Source organism: Gossypium hirsutum, chromosome D05, assembly GCF_007990345.1.
Source record: "Gossypium hirsutum isolate 1008001.06 chromosome D05, Gossypium_hirsutum_v2.1, whole genome shotgun sequence".
Classification (NCBI taxonomy): domain Eukaryota; kingdom Viridiplantae; phylum Streptophyta; class Magnoliopsida; order Malvales; family Malvaceae; genus Gossypium; species Gossypium hirsutum.
In genome coordinates, this window is record NC_053441.1 from 6604508 (window position 1) to 6627114 (window position 22607).

Here is a 22607-nt window from a genome sequence, read left to right on the forward strand (position 1 = left end):
TGACATTTAAATAAATTGATTGTTGTTGTGCATGTAAAATTTTTAATTAATTTTTTTTATGAATTGATTATTAGTAAATTTTTATTTAATTTTAATTGGTCTTATGATCATATTATGTGGATTAAGAAACATGATCTTTTTATAAATAATCTATTGCTGAAATTTTAATCCTAAAGAAATGTTTACAAATTCTAATCTTATTTAAAGTTATCGTGCAAAAGTTATAAAATAAAACATAAAAGAACACTGATAGTAAATAAATACAAATTATATAACAATATTTCATCATTTTCTCTTTCCCTTTTCTCGATTTTTTATTGGAAATTTGACTACACAATCACAATCACCCTCAAGGAGTGAAAGTGGAAAAACTAGGAAGGAGAGAAAAAAAAAACAGATAGGTTAATAATAGTAAGCAATGACAATAAATATAAGCACAAATTTCAAGGAATTTGATGTTTTTGGGGATGGTATTTTGATGATTGGCATCAGGAGGTGGCAATGCAATAGGTATCCCAGAGTAGAAGAGACCTTGTTTCTCTGCATCCTTTTAGCAAAGGAACAAAGTAATCACCATTGTTGCCCCTCAAAACCAGCAATTGTTGTTGATCCTTAGCTGTTTGATTCTGGGAGAGAATAAGATGGCTGTCGCTATTGTCATTGAGTGCTAGTGGCGCAAGGATGGCTGCCTTTGGCGACATGGGTTGATTGGGTCGATTCCAATAGTACTCATATGAATTGAATGACGCCGCTGTTGTTGTTGATGATGATGGTGGTGGCGGTGGTGATGGTATCAGCCTAGCCATTCGAGGCCACGGTGACGGTGACTGTAGTGGCGGCGGAGTGCTTGGCTCAACTTTCTCCTCTTCTTCTTCTCCAAATTTAACTATTTCATCAAAAGTTTCAGGCCATGTCGGGTTCCTGTTTGCTAACCATATGGGCTTGTTCATCATTACAGCTAACCTATGGACATTCATTGCTCCGCTCGAAAGTTTATTAGCCTTCTCCATCTCGCAACCTCGATCTCCTTCTTCTTCTTCATCGATGATGTCCATTTGATCAGTTCCTTTCTCTTCATCTCCAAAGCTTTCAAACTCTTCCACTTCCTCTGCTTCTTCGATCATCATCACTTCATTCATGGCAAGAGTGAGGACTAGGCGACCATCTTGGCGTTGAGCGAGGAAGTTTTTCTTCGAAGGCACTGAAACAGCTTCAAGAACCAACCTGCCATTATCACGATGAGTCTCCATGCGAACTGATGCTCCATCTTTGCGAGAAAGGGAAGGGATTGGTGGAGGAAATGATCCATGGTGTGGCGCTTTCTTGGCAACCACATCATTGTTATATTTCAGAATCCTTGGCTGATCATCTTCATCATCGTAAGAAGCGAGTTTTTGCTGTCGGAGTCGTTGACCTTCCTCTTTACGATCTTCCTCCACGTCACCGGTTTCCGACGGAGGATAGGAAGAAAACCCATCGGAGCCAGTCTCGGAACCAAGGCTCTCAGTGCATATTTCGAGGCTTTTCTCGCTTAAACAGCTCCCCGATCTTTTTACAAGAGGGTGAATGTAAGGCGGGGGGAGCGATTTGGAGTCGTCTTGAGGTTTGCTTGAAATGATTGAGGTCCATATATCGAACTGGGCAGGCTTTTCGAGTGCCTTCTTTTCTTGATAATCCTCTTCTTCTGCTTCCTCTGAGGATGAGTCTGCAATGGAAACAGGGAGTTCATCGGAAGATGCAATATTGCTCAGTTGAGTGAGCCATTTCTTGGAAGACATATCAGCTGATAAAGTTCTTCTAAGTGAAGAACCTTTGGTTGGTCTCTGATCAGTATCCGATCCAAGAATAGATACTATGCCTTGCTTCTTAGTGACAGTAGTTGCTTCTTCAGTGATGTTCAAAGCTGAAGATAAGCCTATGCTCTTGCTAAGTGGACCAGACATCATCGTACTAGGCAGATTAATTGTACTAAAATTGTATCTGCATATATTAGAAAAAAAATGAGAGAAATATTCTAAAACCAAAACTTAGAAGATAGCTAGAATTTAGATAAGTAACTACCTTTGTGAAGAGATCAAACAACAGCAACAGCGTTCAACCGTGGTCTACACAGAAGGAAATGGGTGAGGGGTGGTTTGATGGAAATGAGAGGAGAGGAATTGTGAGGGGTATTTATAGGAAGGCAAAAAGCCTTTGGAATCGTGTCCAATGGGACCGGCCTTACGCCACCATGAAAATTGAAGTGACTCTTCCTTTGGGCTCAGAAAAGTTTATGATTTAAAGAAATTTAAAATAAAATAAAGCAGAGCCGATCATTACTCATTACGCTTAAACAAAATATTAATGGCATTATTCCATTTATAGAATTTTATGTTAAGATCCGGTATACAGAAAAAACAAGCACTCATGCTCACACAACTACACAAGTAGTCTGCTTAGATTTTTGCCCAATTAATTGACCCTTCATCCTCTGAAAATATCTACCAGTGAATATTTATATGATTAATACTAGTAAAATCAACTCCATTGATTCGACGGGGTTTCTGGGAAACTATGATATATTTTTGTTTAAATCGAATATAAATCCTTTTAATTCTCAAAGAAACAAATAAGTACAGAAACTACATATTTTAACTCAGTAACATAACATAAAATGTAACGGTAAATTGTATTGAATTAGCAGTGATCACATATACCGTGAAATGAGATTGTCACATTGAAGTGTCAATCTTAGAGTAAAGAAACGCAATAGCGTATTGGTATCGATGCCTTTCTTCCGCTGAACGTGGCAGAAATTGGAAGGCAAATAGTGACAAAAAATGGAGCAAGAATACAATGGAAGGAGAGCTGGACACCATTAATCCTGGGCTTGATAGCTGTGTTTTCCAGATCATGAACCTCTCTCCTTTTTTTTTACTTACTTCAAGGCTCAATACATGTCAGAATAATTCATATATGGCTACTTCTTTCAAAATGCCAAACAGTTGGATGGTTTAATTGTTTCACAAAACTCAAAATTTTCAAGCAGTCCAAATATTCAATACATGAAATTAGATCACCATTTTCTATGAAACATTGATATACACCCAAAGCCCCTTTCTTTTACTGGTTTCGGAAATGTAACAACACAATATTGAAAGATAATATTTATTATATGGTTGAATATTTTATGCACCATGTACATATCCAATCAGACCATAATATATCATTTAAATTTTTTTAAAATAAATTTACTTACCATTATTAAAAATATAATAATTACGTATGAATTATCAATGCATTAAATATAAATTTTTAATTAATTGTATTAATTTTTTAAAGATTTTTTTTCAAGTCATTTGTTTCCTCTTCATTGTTTTTCCTAAATTTGTCCAGCGGTGTAGCCTATAAATTGATTACCACCCGCCTTTTTCTCCTCCCATCAACTCTCACTTTTTTGTTTTCTTTATTCACTTCATCTTTTCAATTTGCAAATTTGTTATGAGTATTTTCACTGTTTTCACAAGTTGTAATGAACAGATGATGGTGTTTGTCGTCATTAAACCTCCATTGATCACAACAATATCTCTTGAAAAGTGGGTTGATCATAGATACTTGAATGGTGGCTCTTCATCAGCTTCTTAATATGTTTTTATTTCTATTTTAAGAGTATTTCAAAGTAATAAATAATTTTGCGAGTCACTTTGGACCCATGTCATCTTAAGTGTTATATGTTTTTTTTCTTTGCTTAATAAGTTTTTACTTTTGAAAGTTTTTGTCTTGGTTAGTACAAGTTTCTTACTTTTATTTATACATGCAGTTTTACTTTTGGAAGTGATTTTAGGGACGGTTTTGTCATCATCCTCTATAAATTGGTGGATGCTCGGTTATGTTGTCAATTTTGCCCACTGCTTGAGACCATTTAGGGCTAATTTTCTTATTATGTTAAGTGCTTACAATCACTCTAAATATGTCACGTTTGAGTTGTGACAGTGTCAGTTGTCAACATGTCGTAATGTTCTATTAGTGTTGAGGCTGAAGTCTTTATCGTGTTGATGGAGCTAATCATTGGTGACTAGTGTTTGTTATTTATTTCTTTTTTCCGAACTGTATATCCTATTCATAAAATGAATTAATAAATTTCACCATTAAAAAATATGAATTTTTATTAAACATATTATTATTTATAAAAAGAAAAGAAAGAAAAAAGAGATGATAAAAATATCCACTATCGTACTAAATCCGTGTGATTGGGTTGGGGTGGGGGTGAAAATGGCTTAAAAAGAAGCGGAGGAATCACTTTCATAGGCCAACACGATTGGGCGGCCATAAACTCATCCTTCTCATAAACCCTAAGTGATAGAGATTCTATCCATCCATCATCTTATTATTATTTTTTAAATTATCGTTTTTATAAAGAATATCTTTAAGCTTTATATTCACATATTTTTTTTAAATAAATACTAAATAAACAAATAATGAAGAATAATGTATGTGGAAACAACTTAAGGTGTCACGTCTGGATTTTGGGACCCTTTTTTTTATTTTTGCTTTGCTTAATTTGTCCTTTTTCCTCTTTGTTATTATTCATTTTTATTTTTATTTTGACAAAGTCATGAAGATTATACGTATATGAAAGAAGTGGCCAATACGAAGCATCAGCGATCATATATAATTCTATAGACGCCAAAAGTTGATGATGTTGACAATAAGTGTCAATTAAAGCACATATAAAATTTATGGATGATGTTATTAGGAATTTTTTATCCACATTTCTTAAATTTAATCGATATATCATTTATACAAATATCTTTTTTTTTAAATGTTCTATCAAAACATATGTACTAATTTGATTACTTCATTTATGATTTTTAATATGCTAAATAAAAATATTATTATACGTAATAGTTACTCTATCAGCAAGGACGTAGCCAGCACAGGCCAGGCTCGAGCCTCTCTTAAAATGGAAATTTTTTTATTTAAACTTATTAAATTTTTTAAAATTTTAAATTAGTAAAGTTAGAATTGCACTTTGCTCCCTATTTTGTAAAACTTAAATAAATAACATCATATTAACAAGACTAAAATTATGAAATAATGAATTTTCAAAAATAGATTTCCTATTATCAAATAAAACAATTATACTCAATGCTTAATTTTTACTATTATATCAAACAATTTTATAATATAAATTTAGTAACTATAAAATTCAATCCTTAATTTTTCAACACTTAATTTTTTAGTTTATTAAACACGCTCGTATTATATATTATAAGAGAAATTTGAAACAAATAGTTAAGTATTTTAAGTTGATAATTTTTCAATTTAATTCACTTGGAATTTTTAATTAAAAATAAACTTAAAATATATTAGTTTATTATTTTAAATAAATGTTTTATATAATGATTATTAGAGTCTAAAATAAAAATAATGTAAAATAAACACAAAATAAATGTTTTAATAAAATTCGTACTATTTATCTTCTTCTTTTTGCAAATAAAAACAAAACTATAATTTAATTATTAAGGGCTTTCAGAAAAGGGAGCAAATGTGGTGCATGACTGCATTCGTATTTACAGTTATTTATTTAATCACGTTACAATTTTATATTTATATCAATTTTAAAATATCAATAGTTGTTGGTGTTTAGTGTATTTATATAACGTTAATATTTTTTTGTGCTCATGTAATTATTATATCCTATTCAACTAATGAAGTCTTAAGATGTAGCAAAGGTGGAAGATTTGAGACTCCAAACGTTCAATTAATAGATTACAATTCTTTGATGTCCCCATGGTTGACAACAAAACAGGAATTGAGTACTTATTATTCATGATAGTGATGGTTTCGTTTTCTGTGGCGAGTTATAAGGAGATCATATGAACACTGAGTGAGTGGAATTAAGTGCGTTGATTAAAGGCATCACTTTGGCCCGCTCGTTTAACTTCGATAAGATCATTTTTGAGTTGGATTGTGCGAGCCTAGTCAACTATTTTTGGAAACACTGTGAGGACATTAAAATATTGGGCCATTGGATCAAAGAAGTTAGAGGCATGTTTGAGCTCTTCGTTGAAGCCGATGTTAAGTAAATTGGACGTGACAGCAATAAAGTGGCAGATAACCTTTGTAATCTTGCCTTAAATAACCAGTATAACTTATCTTTCGGTATGAAGTATTCAAGCAATATCCATAATTGTGTAATTTTTGATTCATTTTAATTGAGGTAGTGACCTTCGGCCATTTCTATAAAAAATAAATAAAATTACAATTCTTTATGTTAAATAATTTGAATTGAATTAAATTAAATTAAAATATTCAATTCAATATTTATAATAATAGATTATATGGTTGAGGCTATTAATACCTATACAACATTTACATGGAGGACAACTGTCTTTTTTATATAATGTCGTTAGTTAGTTTAAATACATTATTTTGATTAATATGTTGATGTGAAGTTTTAAGGATTATTAACACTGTTAAAATTCTTTATTAAATTTAAGTCTATTACGGTGTCATTATTTTACATGGGTATTAAGTGGGTACCTTTTTAATTTCAAAATGTCAGGCTAGCAAATTTAACAAAAGAATTATTAAAGTGTTAACAAATGAACCTAAATATTTTAAATTCGAAAAATAAATATACTAAATTATTAAAAATAAAAAGTAATGAAATTAAATTTCAAATATACGAAAAGTCTGGGTAAATGAGAAAATAAATAATTAATCCAATAGAAAACCGGAATAAAATTATACTCTATAATATAATGATTTGTAACTTTAAAAAAATATTAGCTAATAAAAAACAATAATTCCAATCTCATTTCTTAAAATCATGCAAAGGTTTTGACTTAATGAGAAAGTAAGTTATTTTGGTGTAATATAAAAATGTGATAAAGATGGTGAGATAAACTTCTAATTGGGGTATACTGAAAATATATTACATGAATAAACAATTAAAAATAATGTACCGAAAATACATAGTGGATGAATAAATTCGGAGTTGACTCGGCAGATTAAAATTTTGATGACACCAAGAATCCGATTTCCACTTTAAAATAAAATCTCTGTTGTTTAAAATGCAGATTAATTAAGGTGGTACAACACAATCCTAACAATACCCAAAACAAAAACGCTATACCATCACTCCGCGAGAGGCATTCACTGTCCTGATTAAGTATAATTAATTATTCGTTAATCAATGCTTCATGACTTATGATTCCACATTACACTATTAAATCAATTAATCTTTGTGTTAGTGAGGAAAAAAGTGGGAAATTAGAGAAAGTAAAGGTAGCTGATTAAACAATGTTGACCGTGTAAAATAATTTCTTTTTGACCATATATGAAAAGTGCTGGTGTTTGACCTAGCTATAGCCTTTAACTCCGTTATTTAAAATTGGAATGGCAGAGTTTCAATGGCCGGTTTAGAATCAATATATATTTAAAAGAGTTGAGTTATTAAAGATAAAATTATCAAAATAAATGCATATTTCTAATTTTATGATAATTTATTAATCTAAATATTTTAACTTATTATTCAAGTTTGGTTTAAAATATATTCATCTCTTAAGAGGTATTTGGTTTGTGAAATTTTATATTCTCAATGATAAAGTAAATTTCCATAACGTGAATTTCGTGTTTAGATTTCAAACATCATTTTGAGAAAATAATCTCACATTCTCAATAGTGCCAAGATTCCATAATATAAGGGGTAATTTTAATGTCATCTCTTCCTTAAATAATTTTACCTTCCGTGTGGAATCTTAAATAATATCTAAAAGGACATAAAATAAAACTCATTTTTTTCCAAAACAAAACCAAAAATCAAAACTAAAAATTCATATGAAAATAATTGAGACCTGAACCAAATTATGATAAATGGCTCGAAAAATCTAAAAAAACAATTGGATTGAACCGATCTCACTCCTAATACTTAGTAATATGTTAAATAATCTTACATTTTGATAATCCTATATACCATATGTAATATATTACATTCCATGAATTAAATCTCCTTAGGTAGCGCTTGGTACTATGAAAAGTAGTCACTTTCCTGATAATTTAGTCAATTGGAAAGTGATTCCAACATTTGATATGTCAAATTTTATTTACTTTCCTCAGAATATAACTTCCCCTTAGGAGTTACTTTCCCATAAACATGGCAATGTGATTCCCATGATAAAAGGTGAGAATGTTATTTTTCCATGTAAATTGGAAAGTTAAAAAAACATTAAGACAACTTTAACCTATTTTATATTGATTTATGGTATTAGTCTATTAATAAATGTAAAAAATAAAAAACTATTACCTCATTCCTCCTACTTGATTTTCTTTATTACTTAACCAATTATTTGCAAATAAGTTTTTTTTCCTAGTTTTATTTTTTTCTCAACTACAAATTTAATTTAACACATGTATTTGTATGAAGTACTTATTATTTTTATTTTAGAATATGGGTAGAATAATTTAAAGATCGTGGTTAGTCCTGAAATGGAAATGAAAAGGTAATGCCTTCGAAACTCTTAATGTTTGAAATTGTATGTTCGTGTAATGTTAAATAGTAAACTCGAATGAAAGGAATGAGAAAATGTAATGAAATTGTGATAATCGTGAAATAAAACATACATGATTAATTATTGTAAATCTGATATCGTGAAATGTCCATGTAGACCGTGGATATAGTTGACATGCCATAGGAACCAGAGCACTCCTGTGATAATTGCGTTTTTCATGATATTGCACTTCGGTGCCTCTTGTTCTGTTAATATGCTTTGGTGCCCATGTTTTTAGCACTTATGTGCTCCATATATCGTGATATGTTTCGTGTATCCATCTAGTTCAAACGTGTCTATCATGGGCTAAAAAGTCATGATAAGTGATTTCTAATAAAAGTTGTGTTCATGTTAATCCGTGAATGATAAAATTAGTGAATCAAAGTATTAATGAATTTTGTAAATATGAAATAACCTATTGATTATTAAGATATACTCATGAATGATAATAGTAACAATGTTTATCATAAATAAAGATCAAAGAAATGGTAAGGTCTGAATTCACGGATACTTACAAAGATTTCATGAAATTAATGCGTAGGTGAAAGATTATATTGAAGTTCTCTTTCGAAGTAACAACCTTGACACATTTCATCACATCATCAAGGCATGGGAGAACAAAAGTATGAAATAAATTTCCTAATATAGAGTATGGCATGTACAAAGGTGAATTAATGAAGTAAGAAAGAAAGTGTCTAGTTATTCTAATATTTGAGTTTAATGTGTTTTGAATGGTAAATATGAGGTATTACATAATTTATGAGCTTTGATTATTGATTGGAATAGACAACTTTGGTATGGTTTGGAGGTGTTTGAAAATAAAATTTTTGGGTCCTCTATCCTAGGTCTCGAGAGACATGAAATGTGTCTCGAGACACAATAGCTTCATAGCTAAAAAGCTACAGTATCAAGGTCATGTCCGAGACATATTGGACTTTATCTCAAGACCAGATAACTTCGAAGCTAAAGTTCTATAGTAACATGACATTGTTTTGGGACATATAGGCCTAAAATTGAAAATTTTTAATTGGACCAAAAGAGACTTAAAACGAAATTGAGATGGAATTAAACTTTATTGTTAGTCTAGTTAAGTTCTAGAAAGGGTAATGTGACCTTGATAATGGCCCAAATTATGAGTAATTGATATGACAAAGAAAGTTTAGTGCTAAATGTAGCATTCATTACTCGAGTTTATTGAGAAAGCGGTGTTACAGGACCTCTCTATAATCAATCCATTAAAAAGATCATGTAAGTCATCTAAAGACTGCAAAGATCGGCCAAACTCATCTTACAAAATTGTGGGCGATGGTGGAAGAGAGAATATTCTTAATGGGCTAATTATAAAGAGGTCATTAACTTTTAGCCAAAAGTAAAAAAATATCACTTGTCAATCACTTAATGGAGTAATGTGTTACGTCAACAATCTATCAAAGGATTAACCAAAATTATAGTAGCAATAATTAATTTTAACAATTATAAAATTAGAATGACTAAAATAGAACAAATTTTATTTTAAAGTGATCAGGGTACAGTTCACTTTTTTTTTTTAATTCATTTAATAAGTAAACTTTGGAGTATTAATGTATTTTTAACCAAACTTTAGAGGAGTAAGTTAATGTTTTTCAAACCAGAGAAGTAAGTGAATTTTTATCCAACTTTATTAGTTTGAATAATTTTCTCTAATATTTAAATATAATTATATTTGTTGAAGAACATGTTTAAAAATTATTAAAAAATCTTAAACTTAAAATTTCACCCATTAGTTTAACTTGTGTATTTATAAATGTGGTGATTAATCTCCAACGAGTAAACTTAAAATAGGAGAAAAGGGAAAAGAAGATGCCGAATTTTGATTAACAAAATTCCATGAATCTATTCCTTTTACCTCCCTACGAGACGTAGGCTTGCTTGGTGGTACAGCAAATTTTAGAGGCTTAAATATATTCAGGGGGCAAAGTCCTAACAGTTCAACAAATCACATGCTGCCACATCATTACATGCCTTTCCCGCGTAAATAAATTAAATGTTATAAAAAGGGAGACCAGGCAAACTTTATTGAAAGGATGGGCATAAGGTTCTGTCCGCCCCTAGCTAGCCTATCGTAATATACGTATTTAATTTTCCTATTTCTTTTGGTTTTTATTCCAATAATTTCCCCCTATCCTATTCTTAGAGCAATAAGGACCAAACATTTGCTCTTTCCGGTTCCCACTTCGCTGCACTGAGAGAAATATAAATAAATAACTAAATAAATGGACAAAATGAAGATAGCCGGTTCCGTGTCTTCTATTTTCATTTTTTTAAAATGCGAAATTATTATGTAAAAATATTGTTTTTAATTCATAACTATTCTTCATCTAAATACCTATAAACATTCATTGTAAATGTAAGACGTATTATACTTTCAATGAAAGCATGTTTGAATTTTGAAAATGACATTATTAAAAGGAGCCGTAAATGAACAAGGACAATTAAAAATTAAAAATTCTTCATATATACAAATACTACATTTAATATATAACATTGATATAAACTAGATTACGGCACATACTATATGGGTGAAAATTTTTTATGTAATAGTAATATTTATAAAAAATTAATATAAATAATAAATTTAACTTGAGTTTAATGGTAAAGCATAACTGCTAAAAGCTATAGAGATTTAGGTTCAAATCCTATTATGTACATTTATATTTCTATTTTTTTTATATACAATTATAAAAACACTCTCAAAATAATACTATTGACTTTGTAAGATTAGAGTATTTTCGTGAGTTTAATATTAATAGAATAATGATTTTAGAAATCTTAACAAGTGTCTTAAAATGCTCATATTTATACTATTAAAATATATATAAAGTATTTCAACAAAATATTAATAATACTATTTAAAATTAAAAATAATTATAAATATCAAAATTTATTTATTAAAATAAAATTGTAGTATTAATTTTTTATCAAATTAATAAATTATATTAATAACTTATTATATATTATTAAATATAAATATTCATGTTCTAATACTAAAAATTATAATATTTGAGATCAATATTTTAATATTTTTAAGTATTAAAATTAAAAATTATTACTATAATTCAATTTAGCTTTATTAGAGTTAATTTTTATTTAAAATTCATGTTGCTCATAAAAATATTTTTTTCGAAAATTGTCTTATGCTTTTAAAAGGGAATACAATTTAAAAATGGCTTATTTTCTCGACTAGTAAGCCATTAAATTAATTTCTATAAAAAATATAAAAAATGCAAAAAAAAAAAAACATCTTCTACAATTTAGTTTGTGAAACAAACATATCTAATTTGAAATTTCAGCGTGATTGTACATAAAAAAATATTTAATTTTTTTAAGATTCCATAAGCAATATCATTAGGAAAATACAAATCTTGTCGAGTATATTAAAAATATGGGTCAAATTTTAATCCAACTTATAAATCAAAAAAATAAGTAATATTAATTTATTATATATGAATATGATTACAACACAAAAGTAGAGGATGATTAGTAAGGGTGGTTTACACAAAATAAGGTGCGAAGAGCAATTGCTTGTGGAAAGATAAGAAAGTTGATAGAACTTAGGCAGAATAAGGTCAAATATTTGAGTCTGCCTTTACTCGTCGTCTAATGCGTATTTATAGAGGAAAGGAAAGGAAGGTTAGTCATGGCCCCTATCCCTCGAGTTTAAGCGTCATAGTGGGATGGCTGAGTGTCCACTTAGAGTGTTATAGAATTTGATTTGAATGGAACTGATGATGGAGCTATTGAATGCGATGGATTGATGAGTTTTTATAAGATACTTTTTAGATAGTGTGGGTCTTAAAATGGAGGCACTAGAACTAGGGTTATTAAAGTTTTAAGAGAAAAAATTATCAGACACGATAATTATGTAGTTGCATCATCGTGATCCAAATTAGGTTGTTTGAGTTGAAATTTGCGAATTTAACTTTGTATTTGTAATTTTTTAAAATTTATTATGAGTTGAATACGAAAATATAACAAAGATATTGTATGTAAATATATTTATGCAGCTAATGCAATAATGTTGGATGGACCTTAAATCACAAATTCCATCTCAGTCATTCGAGGATTATACCATATGTGTGTTTCTTGAAAGTCCATCGGCCATGGATGAAAATCTTTCCTACCCTACCACAAAAAGACTAAACAGATTTGGTCACAAAGGCAGAGACAAAAAAAAAAAGGAGAGGACAAAGAAATAAAGGGAAACCCTTGAAAATAAAAATACATCACAACCTTATAATTAGTGTTTCCCAACAAATGCTATCATTAATAAGTTATGGACAACACAAATTATATATTATTAAAATTTGTGAAATATCTAAATATGATTACATTACACATCAACATATATGAATGGTTAGGTGTAATATTTACGTTGAAATAGAAAAGTACAACGATTTTGAATTTTATAAATGATGTTATTAAAAAAATAATTATAAATTTTGAATATAAATATTAAAAAAATGCTGAAAAAGTTATAGAGATCAAATGGTGAGTTCAATTTAATTTACACTGTGTGCCTTCACTTAATTATAGTACCATATTAGACCTACAAAGAATATATATTAAGAGGTTGCCATCTATATATTAATACATTGTAAAATCTTCTTACGATCATCTTTAGTAATAATCATAACCCAAAGATAAGGAGTAAATGGAGGTCAAATTCGAATGACTAAAATCTTATCTACCTAAAAGCTAATTCAATCTGTTGAACTTGTGAAACTCATTTTTAATATTATTGTTTTATAATTTTAAATAATTTCACAATTAAAATTAAATACAAATTATTAATAAAAATATAATACTAACTTTTAAGAATCTTGTTAAAGTTTATTCTAATCTTTTGCCATATCTAATGAGATGATCTTGATGACATATAAAATTAGTGAATTAAAAAAAATACATGGCAAATTGCTTCATGTTTAAGGTCTAGTATAATCAATAAGGAAAATGTCCATTGACTTACAATGGGATGACAAGATTTATTATCCTGAAAAAAAAAAAAGAAAAGGAACCCCTAAAATTTTGTACAAAAGCTTCATATTTATCCAAAACCAGGACAATAAATATGACATTTCAATGCTATTATTGGGATGGTGTAAGCATAAGCAAACCCCCTCATTCCCGAATTATCTAGAAAATAAAAAGTAATTTCTTTTCCATGAAAAACAAAGCGGGAACGGTGTGATGAAGAAGGAAACGAAAAAGCAAAAATTAAAAGCACAAAAATATCATTTTAGGCATTATGAAAAATATATATTTCAAACTCAACATATTAATTAGGGTAAACTACCCATTAATTAGTTATAGTTCTTATTTTGGTTATTCCAAATTCTTTTTTGCTAATTTGGCTATCCCAAAATAGAAATTAATCAAATTGGTCACTTCATTCTTAAATAGTAACAGAAGACTAATGGTGTATTTTTACGTTAGCCACTCTAAAATTAAGACAAATTAATAAGGGTTGTTCCAATTTTAATCACCTAAATTTTTTTTATAAGAATGCATCATTAGGCTTCCCTTACCATTTAACAAGTGAAATGATCTATTTAATTAGTTTTTATTTTGAGGTGACCAAATTAAAAAAAAATTAGGAGGATCAAAATAAAAATGATTTATAATTTGAGTGAATAATGATATAATTTGTCCTATATTTAATACATATATAAATATTCATTTTGACATGATTGGAAAAGTATAAAATAAGGGAGGTAGGATAAAGATTCTGACATCTAACCTTCTCTCATTATTATTTATCATTATGAAAAAAAGAGAGAAGATTTTGGCATTAATTAGCCACAGAAACAAAAAGAGAAAGGGCAAAGGAGAAAGGAAAAAGTATGCCAAAAAGAATAAATTTGGCTTTTTGGCTTTGCATTGCATGCATGGCTTTCCACATCTAGCAATGATATTGGGAAAGCCAATTCTGCGAATGAGAAACAGCCACGTTTTCAAAATCCAGAGGGGCACGTAAATGGCTAGGTTCTGTTTAGTTTCGGATGGCTTGAGCCAGGGGTTTCCGATCACTTGGTTCGTGGTCCAATTCCCAGCCCCCTTTTAGGCTCACTTTTTGCTGTGACTGTGCCCATCCCTTCCTCCCATGGTTTGATGGTGAGATCAGCGGTGCCTATGGCTTTGCCATGGGAAGCCAACCACTTGAGTAATTGGTGGCCAGCCTAGCAGATTCTCCGTGTATTCCCAACCCTACCCCTTCCAAATATATCTCACTTATTTAAAAAATAAAAGAAAATCAAATAAATGCTAGTTTATTATTGGTATTTGAATTATGTCAATGAAAATTATTTGTACAAGTTTTTTTAAATATTTTAATTTAAAATATAAGTATTCAATACGGCTGTAAAATAAAAAAAATAAAATATTGATTTTAAATATGATGTTGTAAAAAAAATTTTTAAATAATATTTAAATTCATTAATGTTATGATATTTTAATAAAAATATAAAAAATAATTTATTGTAACGCAATATTAATATTTTGATATGTGCAATATAATTTTTAAATACTTATTAAACAATTAATATAAATTGTTTGTAAAGTTTAATTTAAATATATAAGCTATGTTTTGGATATTAAAATATAACTATTACAAATTTAAATATATAATTTTATACATTTAGAATAAATTTTAATATGAAAATAATTGTATACATAATATAAACATTATATAAAATATATTGGGCGGTAAATAAGGGTTAAAAACATCATTTGACTCCCAAAGTGAATTTCCCAACACAAAAGTTACAAATTTAAATTTTTACATTTGAGGTCAAAAACACTTTTAACCTCAATCGTCTTATGTTACTTTAGATCCTAAAAACACTTCTAAAACACAACAGAAAACAAAAACTAAATCACAGAAGCTATGATATTGTTAAATTTAACATCAAATTCTACTTAAATTAGTCATTGCACTTTCAAATACACAAGTAATGATGATGACAATTTTAATTAAAATGGCATAAATTTTTCTTAAAAATTAGTCCTTTTGTAGTTTTATGTTGATATGGATATTCTGTTTTGCTAAAAAGTCTGTTTGTTAGAGGGAATAATTAACAATATTAATTATTAATATAATATTTTAATGGTAGGGGGATATAACCAAATATTAATAAAGTTAGAAAATGGTAATAGGATGTGAAAGAAATATAAAACTAGGATTGGAGCGATGGGTTGTAGTGTTGTGAGTGGTGGTTTCCTTTTCAGATATTGGGTAGATGTGTCAAATTTAGGTTACGTACTTTTGGATTTGGTCATGCATGAGCTTAATCGAAGTGGAATATTCTTGTTTAATAATAAAAGGGTATTATTATGATGATCAAAGTGGTTAAAAAGGTTTATCCGCCAGTCTGTTTCCTACTTTCATTAGATTTTACGTTTGCTTTTGGTGAATACAAGCATATTGATTCTCTCATAATTAAAACAAGAGAGAAAGGGTAATAGGAATTGGTTGGAGTAGTTTATTTTACTATTACAAAAATTCGATTAACAAAAAAAAGTTAAAAGAGGGTTACCATTAAAACAAATCTATCTTAAAATCACTCCTTTATGATGAAATCATTTCCCAATATTTGGAGGCGTAATATGCACGAGTGAAAAGCCTTTGACAAGAATCTTTGCTGCCATCATAAAATAAAATAAAACAAAATTAATTTAAGCGATAGTTAAATTAGCCGACCAGACCGAATAGAATGAGCGGAATATTATTATATATGAAATACTTTTTGTCTAGCATCCATGATTAGAAAATTCATTGCAAATTTAATAATATTAATACCTGATTTACCACAAAAGAGAAAAAAGCCAAAATCACTTGACTGTTTATTATAGAAACTTGATGTCCAAATTCCAACAGCTCTTGCACATTAAGCATTATTAGCTTTATCAGTGACAAATTATAATATGTGCATTCCTATCCATTTCTTTCGTGTCTTTAATGTGATTCTCATGCCCCCACTTTTTTACTCCATTCATTGAGTTATTTATGCTGGGGTTTTAATTCGGACACAAAAATAATATTAGTTTTTCTTAATAATAAAGTGAATTCTGTTATCCATATTTTGAGATAAATGGTGGATTTTTCTTTTCTATTGGTAATAATAAATAGTGGATTCTTAATATGGCCATATATCAACAAGGAATTGTTTTATATATATCCAGACAACATGTCTTTGTCAAATCTGTGAGAAATCTTTACACTGATCCCTAACTCATGGCCTGGATGAGAACGTACGTTATCCAAATTCGCAAATGGCATGTGAATAAGATGATCGAAATGTAGGGTTCTTTATTTTTATTTTTTTGGCCATAAATATACGTAACTTGTAAATAATGAACCGCAAGACATGGCGAGAATGGTGGTGGTGGGAGCTGAGACAGGCAGCCGAGCACGGAGGCGAAGTGATTGGTTCGATGCTTGCCCACCCGCCGCTCGATCATTTCAACAGTGACGAGATTCGTTACAAGACGTCACTAGGTCTTTTATTGTTGTGTTGGGATTGTGGCTTGCATTATAAGCATGCTTGGTGAAAAATTACGTCCTCATGTTCCGTTCTTAGATTCTTTTTTGTTTCGGTTTTGAAAATAAAATAATATGGCTTAATATATGTTGGGTTGGGTTTGGAAACTTTGATGTAATGGATCAATTTTGTCCACAATTTATTCGTGAAATTAATTTCATTAAATTTCAAAATACCAAAGATATCTTAATTCTCCCCCCCCAAAAATACATTCGGAGTTATTTATTGAATTTAGATATTATTTTTATCAAAAATTTAATGTTATTTATTGAATAAATATTTAACTTAAATGAATTATATAAGCATCTATGGTATTCCGCAACCTCTCCTTTTAAATCTAAATTTTCGTAAACAAATTAAGTTAATTAGAAAACCAAACTGGAATTGCAGCCTCTACCTTACCAAACAATCTCATAATCCAATCTTCAAGCCGAAAATCAGATTTTTTTTCGAAAAATAAAATAACGGTGACATGTGAGATTAAGTATTATATCAATAAAATAATATGATACATCATCAATCAAGGATTAAAAAGATGACATGTAATTATAGGGTACTAATAATAAATATATAAAAACACTGAAACACATGAAATTAACGAGTGATGGTAGTGAAATAAAAATAAAATGATTAATAAAGATAATGATTAACTTAGTTAATAAAATTAACCATTGGAGTAAGTTTGAAAATACCTGGAAACTTTTCCTATAAAAGTAAATTCAATGTGTTGTTATTGAAAGCAATTAATTGTTTGGGTAGAATATTGTCAGGATGAAAATCATTAAATAGTAAATTTTTGTATGCTTAATTTCAGATGAAAGCCATAATTTCGAATTAGACCATTAAGAGGCCCGTTGTGGTTAACATGAAGAATTGGGCCTAGCACAACCTTGCCCCACATACTGGCCCAAGTTAAATCTTGAGTTTGTAACTTCAATGTCCAAAATAATACAAATATAAAGTAGAAGGGATGAAAAAATAAAACAAAACAAATCCTTAACATATGCACATGTGTATGGAGAAACTCAAACATGGAAGAATCCAAATTATCAATACCATTCTTAAATCTCTCCCCCCGGACTTAATTAATATGAGCCGACAGAGAAGACTTTAAACCATAGAGGGGAAAAGTCAGAGTTCTTACTGTCTCAAGTTAATGAAACATGGTCATGGTTCTTGCATGAAGTCATGAGTAAAGGCAACAATGTTATCTTATTGGAATGGTGATGGTGGAGCTTGTCTGGGACTAACACAAGCACGACCTAAAATTATCAACCATGGTTCAAGTTTGAATTTGATCTACTTCGATTCTAAATAACGCAATTGATAAGATGAGGTTTCTTATCTCCTAAATCTTAAAGCGCACATAAGTTTCTCTCATTTGTAGTATTCCTCTTTAAATTTTTAATTTAATTTAATTTTCCTAAAAATTAGATATTAAATTTATTTTCGTACTAAAGCTTTGTTCGTTTTAGTATTATTATTATTATTATTATTATTATTAATTTTTATTAACCTCGATTTGTGCAATTGGGAGTTGGGACTAATATTAATGTTCTAAATTGATAAATTAAAGGCAACAAGACTAGTCAAAAGACCAATAATGATGAGTCACCCTTTGGCTTTAATCATTTTCAACTACCCTCATCCCTACAAAGTAAAAGTTCCGAGGATGGTTTATCAACTGGACTTAATTATATATTTATTAAGAAATAATAGTATGAAATATTTATTAATATTGATTTAAATGAAAAAATATTAATGATTAAATTAATAGGCGATTAACTTTTTTATATATATAAATATTATTATGTACCATAAATTAAATAAAAATGATATATATCATTTTCCATATTACCTAATTAATAAAGAGCGAAAGAAAGTCAAAGTCGTATGGGTTGTGGAGTGGCCATCACAACACCGACGCCTGTCCCAATGGCCATGGATGACATGCCAAACCTCGTTCCTTCCATTTAAGCCGGAGGCTAGGAGTAGTTTGTGTTTTTTATTGACTTTCTTGTTTCTAAACCTCGGAAATGGTCTGATTAATTCCTTCTTCTCTTCGCAATTGTGTGTTTTGACTTTTTATTTATTAACTTGGAAGTTGATCAGGTTGCATTGCATGTTGCCCACCTTTGTGTACTCTCAACTCAACTATATCAACCATCTCTCCCACTCACTTAATTTATCTAGTCTTAGATTAGATGGATTCCAGGTAACATTTCTTTCCTTTCTCATATACTACTCTAGTTTTCTTTTTTATTCCAATTGCGATTTTCTTTTGGCCTGGGTTTGTTGGAATTAATAGGTTGCAGAATAAAAAAGATGGATGAAATTGAGGTTCCGACCCATTTTCTTTGTCCAATTTCTCTTCAGCTCATGAGAGACCCTGTTACGATCTCAACTGGAATATCATACGATCGTGATAGTATAGAGAAATGGCTCTATTCATCCAAGAACAAGGCATGTCCCGTTACCAAACAAGCCTTGCACGATTCTGGTCTAACCCCAAATCACACTCTGCGTCGCTTGATCCAAACATGGTGCACTCTCAATGTTTCCCATGGAATCCAAATAATCCCAGCACCCAACCCTCCCATCCATAACACCCAGATCGCCAAGCTCCTTAACGATGCCACGAAGCTCCCTGAGACGCGATTCAAATGCCTTGCAACACTCAGATCAATCACCCTCGAAGAAGGTGAGAGAAACAGAAGCTGTCTGGAAGCGTCTGGTGCAGTTGAATTCTTGGTATCAATCATCAAGAGAGATGATTCTACGTTACTTCAAGCGGAGAACAATAAAGGGTCGGAATTCATAAAAGCTAGCGACGAGGCTTTGAGTATTTTTTATGATATCAAGGTCTCTAGAAGCTGTCTGAGGAGTATTATTAGCAACGATGAAGTATTTGTAACGTACTTGGTGCAAGTCCTGGAAAACGGTAACCACAAATCTCGAGCATACGCCACGATGATATTGAAAGATCTTTTTCAAGTGGCGGATCCAACCCAATTGATCAACGTTAAATCCGAATTATTCGCCCAACTCGTACGTGCTTTGAGCGACGATGTCTCGCAGCAAGCAACCAAGGCGGCATTGAAACTCCTTGTGGAGCTTTGTCCTTGGGGAAGAAACAGGATTAAAGCCGTCGAAGGTGGGGCGGTGTTCGTCTTGATTGAGCTTCTTCTCGGAACCTCCGAAACGAGGGCTTCGGAGCTCGCCTTGATCGTGTTGGGTCAGCTTTGTGGTTGTGCGGAAGGGAGAGCCGAGCTTTTGAAGCACGGAGCGGGGCTAGCCATTGTGTCGAAGAAGATATTTAGGGTTTCACATGGAGCAAGCAACATGGCAGTGAGGATTATATCCTCAATTAGCAAGTTTTCAGCAACATCTAGGGTGCTTCAAGAAATGTTGGAGGTTGGGGTGGTGAGGAAGCTAATTTTGGTGGTGAAAGTTGATAGCAATAGCAAGAGAAAGGAGAGAGCAAGGGAGATGTTGAAATTGCACTCTAGGGTTTGGAGGAACCCTGCTTGTATTCCTTGTCATTTGTTGTCTTCTTATCCATCTTGAGTTTGATTGATGCCCTTTTTTAAGATGGATAAGACGAGGGCTTGAGTTCGGAAAACTGGTGTTACCGAGGAAGGCGATTGCGGCCATCGTGTCTCCGGCTGTGACCATATATTTCCTCTACTTCATCACAACACTTCATATCTCGTCGGTTCATTTTCTTCTTCTTGTTTCAATAGTTACTGGTATGTATTTTCTTCACAGGGCACAAATATGGGCTTTATTATTACTATTTTTTCTGAGGCTTCTGGTTTCAAAGCCCAGTTTCTGCTATTGATTTCGTAAAAGGCTATAAACCCAAACTCTTTGCTTCCCTCCGGACTTGTTGCAAAAAGGAACTTTTTTGGGGTAAAAAAAGGATGAAAATGGACTTGTTAAATTCGGTAAAAAGGATTATTTTATAAGGTATAATAAAATATTAAAAAAATATTTAGAAAAAAATTTATGACAATTTTTAAAGTTGTTTGTAAAAAAAAATACACTGCTAAAATTTCAAATATTAACCCATTTTAATATGTATAACAAGTAGAATAATATTAATAAATTTATTGATTGAATTGTTAAATCATTAATTATAAAAGAAATTATGGAAATATATAAAACAATATTAAATTTACACAAGTATATGGTAGGTTTTAAAGGGATGACAATGGTTTGAATCTTTATATTTGAGATGCTTGTTGGTAGTAAATTTATAAAATCAAACTTTGTTAATTTACCTTTTAAGGTTGTCATTCGGATTTCAAATATGTTTAATTAAAATTTTCTTTTAAGAGGAACTTCTAAAACTGATCTCCTTCATTGGTTTGGAAAATCCCAACCATCATAAGTGGCAATCTATTCCTAAGCAAGTTATAATATCCAGAGGTGTGGCTTAGAAGATACAAGACAAACATCACAAGCTGTTCCTTCCCACCCAAATGCACAGCTATATCAAGTCCAATCATTTAAGACTACTTGCAAGTATATTTCATAACTAATTGATTATTTTTTTCCTAAAAAAGTAGGAAAAAATTAATTATTATTATCTGTGATGGACATTTTAATTCAAAGAATAAACTCATCCACTAATAAACCAAGTCAATAAGACGTTAGACCGGAACAGAAAATATTGACGAGGCAATGAAATAAATTAAATAAAAAGTGAGAGTAAATTTGGTTTGGGTTAAGTTGACAAAGTTGACTAGGGAATAGGGATCCATTTCATCATTTCTTAGATTACAAAAACCCTGGATGCCTTTCACATATAATAGCTTTAATTTTAAAGGATTAGCTTAAGCCTACTTCAGTTGGCGTATTTCTTTTACACAAAACTGCGTATCCAAATTTTTTCCATACTAAACTGACGTATATTTAAACACTAAAAACTAGTCACGTGCCTAACCTAATATTAATAGTAAGCAAACAATGAATTATTTTACTTCCACGTAATAAAACCAGTGTTAAAATTATACTATAATAATTCTACCTGAGGTGATATAGCTTAATTACAGTACAAATTTTTTTCCCCAAGCCATATTTTTCAAATAGATGAACTAATTTTTTTTAATATTAAATGAACTGTTTTTTTTTAATAAATAAATGAAAAACAAGAGTGCTTATTCAAACTTTCAAAGTTTGGTGTGTCCTAACCACGAAAATCACATGTTAATTTATACAAGTTTATTCAAGTATAAAAGAGAAACCAGTTTGACTTCCTTTCATTACGTTTAAGTATACCTTCCATCATCACTGATAAAGAGAAAGAAGATGTCATCTAAGGCAAACCTCATTTCATACTTTTTATGCCTTAATCTATATATATAGATGCATCGTATCTGTTATGCATATAGTCAATGCTTATATATATACTCTACCTATGAAATATCATGTATTGAAACATGTGTTATTGCTTTAAAACTGAAAACCCCCAAAGGCACTATAAATTAATATA

General features: G+C 30.3%; 2 protein-coding genes across 2 annotated transcripts; one reads left to right on the plus strand and one right to left on the minus strand.

Moving 5' to 3' along the window:
- Positions 1 to 255: 255 nt before the first annotated feature.
- LOC107906667 (protein FAF-like, chloroplastic) lies at positions 256 to 2176 on the minus strand. The gene is made up of 2 exons (XM_016833734.2): positions 2062 to 2176; positions 256 to 1980 (listed from the first exon to the last, which is right to left on the minus strand). The coding sequence occupies exon 2, from the start codon at positions 1944 to 1946 to the stop codon at positions 489 to 491; it is 1458 nt and encodes a 485-aa protein (XP_016689223.1). The 5' UTR covers positions 1947 to 1980; positions 2062 to 2176; the 3' UTR covers positions 256 to 488.
- A 16938-nt stretch (positions 2177 to 19114) lies between these two features.
- On the plus strand, positions 19115 to 20987 carry LOC107906668 (E3 ubiquitin-protein ligase PUB23). Its single transcript, XM_016833735.2, has 2 exons — positions 19115 to 19325; positions 19419 to 20987. The coding sequence occupies exon 2, from the start codon at positions 19436 to 19438 to the stop codon at positions 20675 to 20677; it is 1242 nt and encodes a 413-aa protein (XP_016689224.1). The 5' UTR covers positions 19115 to 19325; positions 19419 to 19435; the 3' UTR covers positions 20678 to 20987.
- The last annotated feature ends 1620 nt before the right edge of the window (positions 20988 to 22607 follow it).

What these genes read in the sequence shown, in the direction of transcription:
- LOC107906667 (XM_016833734.2), bottom strand. Translation starts at nt 1,946, where the DNA reads ATGATGTCTGGTCCACTTAGCAAGAGCATAGGCTTATCTTCAGCTTTG.
- LOC107906668 (XM_016833735.2), top strand. Translation starts at nt 19,436, where the DNA reads ATGGATGAAATTGAGGTTCCGACCCATTTTCTTTGTCCAATTTCTCTT.